General features: G+C 44.1%; 1 protein-coding gene across 1 annotated transcript; it reads right to left on the reverse strand.

The window, feature by feature from the left end:
- Nucleotides 1-1,951: 1,951 nt before the first annotated feature.
- On the reverse strand, nt 1,952-6,124 carry LOC142784012 (uncharacterized). Its single transcript, XM_075882626.1, has 3 exons — nt 5,714-6,124; nt 2,396-2,555; nt 1,952-2,299 (listed from the first exon to the last, which is right to left on the reverse strand). The coding sequence occupies exons 1-3, from the start codon at nt 5,828-5,830 to the stop codon at nt 2,037-2,039; spliced, it is 540 nt and encodes a 179-aa protein (XP_075738741.1). The 5' UTR covers nt 5,831-6,124; the 3' UTR covers nt 1,952-2,036.
- Between the last annotated feature and the right edge of the window lie 6,253 nt (nt 6,125-12,377).

Below are 12,377 nucleotides of genomic sequence, written 5' to 3' on the forward strand. Positions count from 1 at the left end.
ACACATTACAAGTCGGAAACTGCGATATCTAAAGTGAAAGCGCATGAAGCCGTCGTAGTGCTGCAGAAAGCATTGTAAAGTAGCGAGTGAAACGTTTTCTAACAATAAAAGTGCGGAGGTTAGGTTAGGTTGAGGTTTGCGCTAGGTAGCGTCGTGAAACCACCAAAAATGACGTCATCCAACGAGATAGTGTTGTTTTGTGGCGAGTACTAAACTGTGATATGCCAAATATTGTCAAAGCCCACAAAACGGCGTAATCTAGCCAGATACTGTGTCTTGTACGTTACAAGTGCGAAACTGCTATATTGTGATATTCTCGTGAAAGCGCATGAGAGCATCGTGAAACCTTAAAGAACGATGTCATTTAGCGAGATACAGCGCTCTGTACTGTACAAATTTGGTGAAAAACTGTGAGGTCTTGCAAATATTGTAATAGTGAACGAAACAGTGTAACAGAGCGTTTTTAGATATAAGTGCGAAGGTTAGGTTACGTTAAGTTATGAAGCGTCATAAAACCGCATTAAACAATGCCAGCTATCAAGATGCAGTGTTTTTCACCATTACCATACGGGAACTGCGATATCTAATTTGAAAGCGCATGAAACCGTCGCAATTTTGCAGAAAGCATTGTAACATAGCGAGTAAAACGTTTTCTAACGCTAGAAGTGCGAAGGTTAGGTTAGGTTGAGTTATGTTAGTTTAAGCTAGGTAGCATCGTGAAACAACCAAAAACGACGTCATATAACAAGATAGTGTTTTGTTGCGAGTACGAAACGGCGCTATGTGAAACATTGTGAAAGCACACAGAACGGCGTGAACTATCCAGATATTGCGTCTTGTATTGTTACAAGTGCGAAACTTTTCTATTGTGGTAGTCTCGTGAAAGCGCATTGATTGATTGATATGTGGGGTTTAACGTCCCAAAACCACTATATGATTATGAGAGACGCCGTAGTGGAGGGCTCCGGAAATTTAGACCACCTGGGGTTCTTTAACGTGCACCCAAATCTGTGAAAGCGCATGCAAGCATCGTGAAACCCTAAAGAACGATGTCATTCAGCGAGATACAGCGTTCTGTACTGTACTAAGTTGGTGATGATAAACTGTGAGGTCATGCAAATATCGTAATTGTGAACGAAACAGTGTGACAGAGCGTTTTTAGAAAAAGTGCGAATGTTAGGTTAGGTTAAGTTATAAAGCGTCATGAAACCGCATTTAACAATGTCAGCTATTGAGATGCAGTGTTTTATACAAGTCGGAAACTGCGATATCTCATGTGAAAGCGCATGAAACCATCGTAATGTTGCAAAATGCATTGTAAAGTAGCGAGTAATACGTTCTCTAACAATAGAAGTGCGAAGGTTAAGTTAGGTCGAGGTTTAAGCTAGATAGCGTCATAAACCAGCAAAAATTACGTCATCCAACGAGATAGTGTTGTTTTGTGGCGAGTACAAAACTGCGATATGTGAAATATCGTGAAAGCACACAAAACGGCGTGAACTAGCCAGATACTGCGTCTTGTACCGTTACAAGTGCGAAACTGCTATATTGTGATATTCTCGTGAAGGCGCATGCAAGCATCGTGAAACCTTAAAGAACGATGTCATTTAGTGAGATACAGCGCTCTGTACTGTACAAAGTTGGTGAAAAACTGTGAGATCTTGCAAATATCGTTATTCTGAACGAAACAGTGTAACAGAGCGTTTTTATATACAAGTGCGAAGGTTAGGTTAGGTTAAGTTATGAAGCGTCATAAAACCGCATTAAACAATGCCAGCTATCGAGATGCAGTGTTTTTCACCATTACCATACGGGAACTGCGATATCTAATTTGAAAGCGCATGAAACGTGAAAAAGTTTAGAGCATTTTTTTGTAACTAAAACATGGTGATGGTGCTTCCGAATCAGCATAAGCTAGCCGGACAGTGCACCACCGACAGTCTGCAGACTATTTATTCTTTGTTTTTTTATTTATTTGGTACAACAAAAAATGTATACATTGAAAAATATATATACACAACTAAAAAAGGCCCGCTCTACTGCAGGTCAGGTTGCGTTGGGGGCACAGTGACAGTGGTGCTGTCAAGGCCCTGGCTGCTGTGGCTGGGCAGGAAGCCAGCTGCCGCGAGCAGCCGATAATCTGCACTCTGAGAGTGGGGATCATCGGGCTGCTCCACAACAAATGCTTCTCTGAAGCGCCGCTTCCTGCCCCCACAGCGATCACCAGACCCTGGCAGCCACCTCTTAATAAAGTTGAGGGCCTCCGCCTGGTCGCACCGTGCTTTTTGGCAGATGACATCTGCATACAAGAACAGAAATACCATAGTACACATGAAGCACTGCAGTACAGAGAATACACAAGGGTACACACACATAAAACAATGAACAATCTAACCTGTCACTAATCTGCAGAGCCTCAGGTTCACAAAGGCCCTTTTCCCTTTTCTGCCATGAAGGCTGTACAGCACTTGCACGTCATCTGCCAATACAGCCTTCATGGCATTCACACCAATATCTCGGAGGCCACGTCCCCCAATCTGCAGGAGGTGCTTGCACTGTAAAAAATGCAAGAAGCATAGATGGGGTGAACGCAACAGCACATCGAAATGTTTTCATGATAAAAATCTGCAATAAGAGGACACTGAAAACAACAACTTGAATTTTTGGGCATCACAACATTTCATTGTTTTTTTACGCTAACTTCAACTCACTTGACCTAAAATGGTTTCCACATAAGCCCTCTCACACTCAGTGTGAGAACCTTTCAGAGTCCTTCTCTGAATGCAGTTTCGCTGTTATGAAATCAAATACAACACTGTTATAACCCTTAATAAATATTGATTCTAGCTATAAAATAGTATAATTACTTTGTACAGTGCTCAAATTCCAATACACGTTTTTCGAGGTTACATTGTCTTTGCCTGAATGTTGACCAGGAGTAGCTTCTACAGGTGAAAAACGATAAAATATGTGGAATTCAAAAAGAAGCTTGGACATGTTATTAATCAATGCATTGTAAGCAGAGCACAACAAGATAAATGAACATGATCAAGGCATACTAAGAGGCAACCTTAGAGCGACCAAATCTTGGTCATAGATGAAACTGATAGAAAAATAAAGGTCGCACTAGATGGTCGCACCATTTGCTGTTTATATTTTTTTGTGATAGCCAACAAAGAGGCATGTCGCTATAGAAATCTCATCACAATAAACAAAGGTGCATTTTTCTTCACACTGCGAAATTGGGTGCAAGTTAGATTTTTAAAAAGTAAGAAATCGGCTAACACAAGGCAGGGTGAACTGTAGCTCAAGGTAGAGAGAGCCGCAGCGGACACGAAATAGGGTGATAAATGAACAAAATTACTGAATGTCTGTTTTAAGCAGGATATTGCTAGTCACTGCCCATCAAACACACGATGCCGCCTACATCGTCTGCTAGCTTAGGACAGTTCACTCGGACTTCACAGACTATAGTAAATACAGTCGAATCTCATTAATTCCTACACACTTAATTCGAACTGACGCTGTGGTCCTATCAAAGCTATACCGTGCTCCGAAAATGCTCTCAGCACCCCGCTCAATCCTGCGGTGGCACTTCAGACACCTCATCGCTGTGCTTGAAGAAGAAAATGAAGAAAAGGAAAGAAAAGACTGCGGTGGAATGTTTGCCATATGCCAATCTGCGACATTCCTGTGCCCCGCTTCGGCTTTTTCCGTCCCTGCCACGTAGAGACCCTTCTCCTCTTAACACTGCGCATGAAGAGAAAGAGGGGAAAAAAAGCTGTCGCAGAGAGTTGGCTCTCTCATGCCGATCTGCAACGCGCCGGTGTCACGCTTCCCTGTTTTTCGTTCCTGCTATGTAGAGACTCTTCTCCTTTCAACACCGCGCATGAAGAGAGAAAAAAAAAAGCTGCCGCGGCTCTCTCGAATGCCGATCTGCTTTTCTCCAGGTGGAGACTCTCTTCCATTCTCATCATGTGCTGGCCACGCTCCGGCTGCAGCGCAGATGGTAACAGTGGAAACACAGTTGTCTTCGAAGAGTGTCAGCACTGGACATTGCGGCGCGCATCTTCTTTTGCCAGGAGAGTACTGAAGCCGAAGTACAAATGCTTTGCAAACTGCACGCAAAACTTGTTGACTCGTTGCAAGGCCAACGTGTGCAGACATGTATTGACTACTTTAATTAATGACGGATGTCCTGTAATTTGTGAATAAACTTCTCCATGCACATGCATCACTGCATGGTGAGCCCTCCGCTCGTTTACCGTATTTACTCTATTCTACCGCGCCCTCGATTGTAACGCGCGCCCAATTTCCACGACAAAAAAAAAAAAAAAAACTAAGACATCGGTTGCAACGCGCACCATTTTTTCCCGTTGGCCCGCTTGATCACACCACTCGCGAAAACGACTCTTTTTGAGAGCGTCTTTCGTTTAAATATGAAGTACGGGGGAAGCTTATGCCTATCTGACGTGCAACAGAGCATTGCTGTCACTCTAGTTTTACCGTGGCCCGATGTCAGTACACAAACTTGCTTCGCCCCCTTCTCCTAGATGGTTGTGGTGCCAGGCAAGTCGAAGTAAAGAGGCGTGTGATCGGCATTCCCGATTTGCCCAAGCAGGTAGCCGTTGTTGTGCCGCAAGTTTAGGAGGAACCTCTGAAGACTCTGAATGAAGCTTTTCTTCGTACTCCTCCGGCAACTTCTGTCATATGCCCGTTCGCCTTCGGAGGGAAAAGCCTTTTCTCTTCATAAAGTTCGTTAGCCAGCACCTGCTCGCTTTAAAATGGCTCTGCATTAGCCCTTTTTCCAAGGCTAACTGCATAGCCTGCACTTGGAGGAGTTCTGTCGTCACGGGCCGCTGTGCCGCTCACTGCTTAATCACATACTCGCCAAGCAGCTCTCCAATTTGTGGAAACCGACCCTGCTGTGGTCCACTGAAGCCTTTGCGTGAATCTTTGCTGTCGACAATATTCTGCCTTTGTTTCCGCCAGTCCCGCACGCACGTTTCGGGAACTCCGAATGACCACGATGCGGCCCGATTTCTGTCCGTTCCGGCACACGCGACGACTTTTCTTTTAGAAGCAGCATTGTGGTGCACTCGTCGAGTTTTTGGAGTCGGCCCTACCATGCCGTCGATGCTAATGTACTACAAGATGACGAACTCCTCAGCACACGTATGAAGTGCCGCGCATGGGAAACACATAGGCAGAAATGACCGACGCGTCATGCCGACGCACGTAGGGGGCGGCCATTTTGTAAGTGGCGATGGCAATAGAATGACCATAATCATTTTTTTTCGTACTCGATTCTAACGCACATGCGATTTATGAACTCTCTTAACCGGAAAAAAGGTGCGTGTTAGATTCAAGTAGTTACGGTAACTTTCATTATTTTGAACTTCTTTTAATTTGAACAAATTTTCTGGCCTCTTTGAGTACGAATTATTCATATTCGACTGTAGTACAGTGGCTCATGAGATAACCTGACTAGTTTGTTTCCCGAAACACAGTATCTTAAAGCAGTACTAAATTTCTGCATGTTACATAGGCATATTAAAAATCCAGAAATATACACCAAAGCCGCAGCCACAGCTTTACTCTGCACAGCTGCCTCTGCTGCCTCCACTTCTCCAATTGTACCAGCAGGCAGCCGGGGAAGGTCAGAGGGGCGCTGTGCTGGCTGGGCGTGCTGAGACACGCACAAGAGCCGTACCTTGTGCTTCAGCTGTCGCACCTCCTGCAGAACCTGTCTTTGTTGCTGCCGGATGCCAAGTTGGATCCGCAGGATCCGTAGCAATAGAGATGAAACATACAAGAGTACATACCACATTTACTCGCACAATTTGCATCCTCACATAATTTGCTCACCAGTATAATTAGCCAGCCTGCTTTACTACAAGAAACTTTTTGCTCGCATACTTTGCCCTCCCCAACCAGCCCGAGCCACCTTGCCAGCACACACACAGACACATTTGACTTCATGATGCTCTGGTCAGGCACATCTCTTGTCGAGCAGGCGAGTGCAGTCTTACACAAAATCGACTGAGTGCAAGGTCCCTTCTTCCATGAACTTTTATGCTTTCCCTAGAATATCGAACTTGAAAACTGAAACCTGTTTATGTGTAGTCCGAAATGCCTAAAGGTTTGCCCCCTATCTTCCCACCTCTTCCACGGCAAGAACGTATTCCCGAGACACAGCACAGAAGTTGAACGCGTGCAAGGACCTGTCACATCAACTAGATGAGACAGGTTTTCGCACTCTTCTTTTTTCGGTTTCGCCATCTGGCCATTGCGTTTTTACCGTTCCTTGTGATAGGCTACAATAATTATATACGAGGCAGATTGCTGTTATAAAGCTTACCGAAGAAAACTGAAACCGTGCTACCGCTCAGCACATCAGCGTGGAGTTCTTGGACATGCAATATTCAGTATGGGAGCCAGCAGAAGAGTGCGTTGAATAAGACTTAGCATAGAAGCTTGGGTGTGTTGGTTAGATATCGGAGGGAACACAACGCAATAGAAGTCTGGGACAAGGAATGGGCACACACACACATGAAGGGCGACACACACAGCACTGTGTTGGCATCGCGCTTCCTTGTCTGCATCTTACTTTACGTTGGGTTCCCGACAATTATTGGAGAGTACTTATGTTCTCTGGTATAACCCTGTCGTGGGAACTGGTTTTTGTGAGCACTGTTCGGAAGAACTTCAAGAAAATGGGGGCATTTGAACAGGCTTAGCAAACAAATGACAATCCGCTTTGAGACAGCTGTGACAGCGCCTGCAACATATATTCCCAGTTGAGCTTTTAGGCCAGCGATTCCTACTAGCTTCGCACATGACCGGATTGACAAAAAAAGTACACATAATACGCGAGTATATACCGCATTTAACTCTGTAGCTTTGATGAACCAGGCAGATACACAAATTTATCCAAAATTCCATTGATTCTGTTGCAAAATTATTCAACAAACAAATTGCGATGTTATCCATGTTACTATACGGTTGTGGCACTTTACCATTGCAGCTTTCCAGGAGGCACACATAGTGCAGCGTTAGTTCACCACTCGCAGTTAATTGTATGCAGTAGGTTGCTCACAGCAACTGACTGCATGCAATGGTGAACATCTTGAATGCTTGCACCGCTGTTTCAGCATGCTGGCTGCTTCCCATACGGCTATCAATTGATGTTCACAAAATTGGGAAGATGAAGAAAGACTACACAGTGCCCTCTGGCCACCCTATACTCCAAACCTCCAGCCAACAAACAAACAAAAGAAACAGAAGTATGCAAATGAATATTATTCCTAATGCAGCTGGAATGGAGTGTAGTTTTCACCAATTCTGTGTGTTAAGTCAATATGGAAAGAGTTAACTCCATAAAGTAGCTTTTCTCATAACAGTGTTCACTCTATTGTAACACAAGGAGTGACTTCATAGCATCTAGAAGGAAAAATAGAATCTTCAGTATTTGATAGAAATGTGAGGCTCTACCTTAAAACAACAATAATCTGGAAAAAGAACTCAATAAATTCGAAAAAAAAAGGTAGCACAGTTGATCCCCTTTACAAGTGACACTGATGTCACTTTACAACTGCCATGTTGTCTCCTCGTGCTTGCACCCGTTTAGTTTTGCCTCACGATGCAAGTTTGAGAAATTATGAGCTGCTAGTGAGGCAAGTTGATTTAGTAGTCCACGCAGAGGGAGCAGAGCTTAGGGTGTTTCTTCACTGAAAGTTATAGACAAATGGGGATAAGAAGCACCAGTGTGCAGGCTGACATTTGGCCCATCATGCATCAGGCACTCCGTAGATGCGCCTGTGCAGCCGGGAGCCCTGCATTCAAGCATGCTGAGCAAGACTGTTGACCACTGTACAATGACACATTGCCACAAAATTTCAAAACTTCATTTCACAGACTTCTGCAAAAGCTTCTCTCATTCTTGCGTGATTTTCGTCAGAACATATAAGTGTTGGAAGTTGTATGTCCCCAAAAACTTGCACAATACAAATAGCATACATTAAAGTCTATCACTTAATACGTGCATAGTGTAACAATGAAAGGAAACTCACGCATGGTTTGCTCCGAGCCTTCCCCGTGCGGTGCCTCCTTGAGCCTTGGAGAGCACTGTACAGCTAGAGCAAAGTAGCATCAATCCAGTGTTAATGGCAGGTTAACAAGACAACAAAACTAACCCCCATATTCATAAACGCTCCCCAACTCGACTTTCACCCTTCACTTGACAGAGTTGAGCACTGTGCCGCTGCTCGTTTGACAGCGACGCTGCGCTACTCGAGAATCACAGGAGATTATTGCTGACATGCAGCAATTTTCTCTGCTTAGAGACGGCGCTCCCATCAGCCATCTCAAGTGAAGGTGAAGCGTTGAGTGGAGGGATGTCTAGAATACGGGGGTAAGATTGGTTGCAAGAACACTACAATAGACACACTTAATTTTTACACTTCATCTATATTGTACAGCTACACACATTCTGCATCCTTATAATGCAACATATACATACAGGCTTATAATGTAAACACTGTAGGCTGCTCAAATAACACCTACACAAAAAAATTACCCAAAAGTGGCCATGCGCAAAGTACTTTTATTTGAAACTCACGAAACTTTTGCGGTGATGGAGAATAAATAAGACAGGTTACGCTTGGAGGGACATGAGACCTTCGCAGCTTTCATAAAGTACAAAAAACGATATGGTATGTGTGTGTGTATGTACGCATGAAGCTTCAGCCTTTACATACGGTTTCTTGAAAGAATCGACTATGAATTTTATGGCACCTGTGTCCTTCAGCGCAATTGAAAGCCTGCTGATCAGTGTGTGCAATTGTGGAATTGTTACATGGAAAATGGCGTGAAACACCTAAAATCAACGTTTTCTAGCTAGGAAATATGCAGCTGTGTATACACAACACATGCTGCAAACAGTGGGAGGTGACCACAAGAGTGATTTGAGTGTAAGCGGCAGTATTCCGCATTCATGCACCCCGCCATTTTCAAGTGTTGCCCAAAAGCAGCACCACTTCAGCGTGCTACTTTTTTTTTACATCATAAACATTACGGAATTCAGCGAGGATGAAAACAACATATGCAATTAAATTTTGAGCACTATTTATGGCGCGCATGATTGATTGATTGATATGTGGGGTTTAACGTCCCAAAACCACTATATGATTATGATAGACGCCGTAGTGGAGGGCTCCGGAAATTTAGACCCCCTGGGGTTCTTTAACGTGCACCTAAATCTGAGCACACGGGCCTACAACATTCCCGCCTCCATCGGAAATGCAGCCGCCGCAGCCGGGATTCGAACTCGCGCCCTGCGGGTCAGCAGCCGAGTACCTTAGCCACTAGACCACCGCGGCGAGGATGGTGCGCATGAAAAAAAAAGGCCTTTGTACAACGACGAATTCATTATTTGCCTTCACGGACCTTCTGTTAGGCTGCACCACATACAGATTTTTTGTGGCTTTCAAAAGAGATTTGAAAAAAAAATAATAACCGTGTTTACTCTCGTCATGAGCGCCCTCACTAAGTCACCCTCATTTCAGTCGCCAAAATTTTGAATTTTTTTTCTTCCACATATTAAACACACACCTTACGTTCATCCGCTGAAGTCCCACGGGCTCCCCCCCCCCTTGCCGCCTTCGCTCGCTGCCACGTGCCATTTTATTTTTGTTTATATTTGTTCACGGAACGTCCCCTGTCTTTTTTAATTATCTCTTGTAACATATGTGGCATTATCTTGTTCCCGAGGTGCCACAGGTGCTTTGCTATGTAGATGCACCATTAAACTAGTATTTTTGATCAACTGTGCATTTCTGATGTTTACCTTGCAAGTACGTTAAACTGGCATGCTTCTTGATCTACGATACACATGTGGCTTGTCTCACTTTGAAGAAAAAGTTAGCATACAATGGTGTAAATGCTTAGAATTTGAAATATTGAGGCAGCAGCACACCGGAGATGATCATATGGCAAAGAAACAAGTGCTTCCTTATTACTGGCAAGTTGTCACTTATATGTACAAATAAATTTTGCGAGCTAAAAAAGTACAAAAGCACAGCGAGGCTATGATGTGGTTCAACCTGTGGATTCGCTTCATTTATCACGCCATATGATGAAGCTTCCTTTGGTAAAACTGCTCAGATAAGAAAAAAAGTTTGCTGTCCAATACAGCAACTATACAAAGTGTGCACGTGCATCTCGCAGCGCCTTTTCGTCACTTCCGAAATGCGCCACCAACATGCCCGGGCACCAACCGAATCTATCGCCTACAACTGCCATGTTGTCTCCTCGTGCTTGCACCCGTTTAGTTTTGCCTCACGATGCAAGTTTGAGAAATTATGAGCTGCTAGTGAGGCAAGTTGATTTAGTAGTCCACGCAGAGGGAGCAGAGCTTAGGGTGTTTCTTCACTGAAAGTTATAACCTGAAATTGAGAACGCACATGCCGATTTTCCTAAAAGTACCAGCGTATTTGGCTGGTGCAGATTAACAAAAGCTACTTGAAGAAACTTTGCAATATTTGCATCTTCAGGTGCAACTTCATTACGGGTAAGTGCCATAGCCAAGTATTTACCTGCAATAAGATATAGCTTACCAAGATACTGTACATACAAACTTGTCCGCAGTTAAAATCATGATGGCGAGGAAGGCGGTTAAAATCGTGATGGCGATCGCGGAGATTTGGTATTGCATTGAAACAAACTATAAAGAATGGGAAACAATATTAGTTCACTTTGAAGTATAGCCGATCGGTTCAAGTTGGGCGTCAGGATTTTTTAATTAGTCAATTAATTCTATACACAGTCTCTATCATGTTCAGTTACTCCACTGTACATTAGCGTACAACAAAAGCAAAATACAAAGTGAAAAGTGTGTTAAAGCATACGCGAAAAATGAAGTGATGACTGGCATTACCGCGACACACACCACGCAAAGTCGCTATCTGCCTTGTATAATATTTTCCTCGACTATTTCCACAAATTGCAATCAAAGAGGCTCAAGCTCAACATCAGCACTGTTTAAAACACTTGGGGGTGGGGGCATTGCTACTTTGGTGGCGTAGGCCGTGACAATATATTCATAATATTATATCTCTTGTAAACTTGCCTAGCTCTGCACGACTAGTTTTCGATGGGAGCAGCTGCGCTTCACACATCCACTCTTAAAATTGCGGCTCGAGAAATTTTGAGCTTTCACTTGTTTTTGGGCCAGGCAATTTGTAGTGAAAGCAAGATAATAGGCCCTCATAGGTTGTGGCGGGCAGTCGGTGTACGCCGTGGCTGGTATATGTGTCGCACATCTTGATTATCTGGTCTTGTATCGAGTGAACGAGCGAGGCCTTCCTAATCCAATGAGCTCGTTAGAGTAAGACAACAAAAAACCACAATGCTTCCACATCGTTCACAGCAACAGATGACGAGCCCCCAACAAACCGCACTGCAGCACGTTAACTGCCGTAGGTACCCAGGGAGTTACCCGGGCATGGCGGGAGAGGGCGACAACGGCAGAAGTGACATCACAAGAACACTATGTATAAAGGGAACATTTAAAGACTTTTTTCCCATTTATAAACTTCGTGCACTGTTCTGTCACAATTTATAGCTCAGAATAGTTGTATTTTGAAAAGGGCACTAATTCATAAGCCCAATGGTTCAAGGATGGGTGCATTTAGGGGGCCCATTCAATGTTTTACTTATGCCCTTCAAGAACTTGTTTACAGGGCCAAAGTCCTGTTTCAGAAAGAACACGCTAGTGCGTGGCCAGCAGTCCGTCAAGCATTAGTGCTGGTGAGATTTGGAAATGCAGCGCATGAGCATCCTCATCTGCTACTTCTCTGCTCATGCTCTCGGGGCTTACTTGCGAGGCACGGTCCTTCGCACTTTTCATTTTCACACTGTAAATCAACTGATACCAACTCTGCCTTCCATTATTTAATAAACCAATATTTCATGGTCACGAGGACGAGCTTGAAATGTTTGCTACATCAGACCTGAACAGCATTTTGAGTCATCGAAACTTGCTAGTTGCAGCGAGCATTATGCGAAAAATATGATGTGCTTTACGGTGACAACTTGCAAAACACTGCAGCAACGATTAAAATCATGCATTTTTTGTGCTCACAGGAAATTCCTGAAGTAGGAGGCACTGGGCTAGATAAACTGCGCAGCTAAAATACGAATGCGCTTTCCAATGCTGTCATGCGTACAGGCGGAGAAATGGCAGACAAAACTGGGCGCACCCCGATTCTACGCGCATGCGTCCCATTCACAAGCCTCGCTGCCAGTTAGCACCACATGGCTCACTGTCCATGAGCTCGCTTGTTTCCTGTAACAGTGGACCATACGGTACACCTATT

This window comes from Rhipicephalus microplus, unplaced genomic scaffold (assembly GCF_043290135.1).
Source record: "Rhipicephalus microplus isolate Deutch F79 unplaced genomic scaffold, USDA_Rmic scaffold_13, whole genome shotgun sequence".
Taxonomy (NCBI): Eukaryota; Metazoa; Arthropoda; class Arachnida; order Ixodida; family Ixodidae; genus Rhipicephalus; species Rhipicephalus microplus.

Excerpts from the sequence above, each read along its gene's own strand:
- LOC142784012 (XM_075882626.1), bottom strand. The coding sequence starts at position 5,830 with ATGTGGTATGTACTCTTGTATGTTTCATCTCTATTGCTACGGATCCTG. Across the intron at positions 2,556-5,713 it reads TGCGACAGCTGAAGCACAAG|TGCAAGCACCTCCTGCAGAT; the intron begins GTACGGCTCTTG and ends CATTTTTTACAG. Across the intron at positions 2,300-2,395 it reads GCTCTGCAGATTAGTGACAG|ATGTCATCTGCCAAAAAGCA; the intron begins GTTAGATTGTTC and ends TCTTGTATGCAG.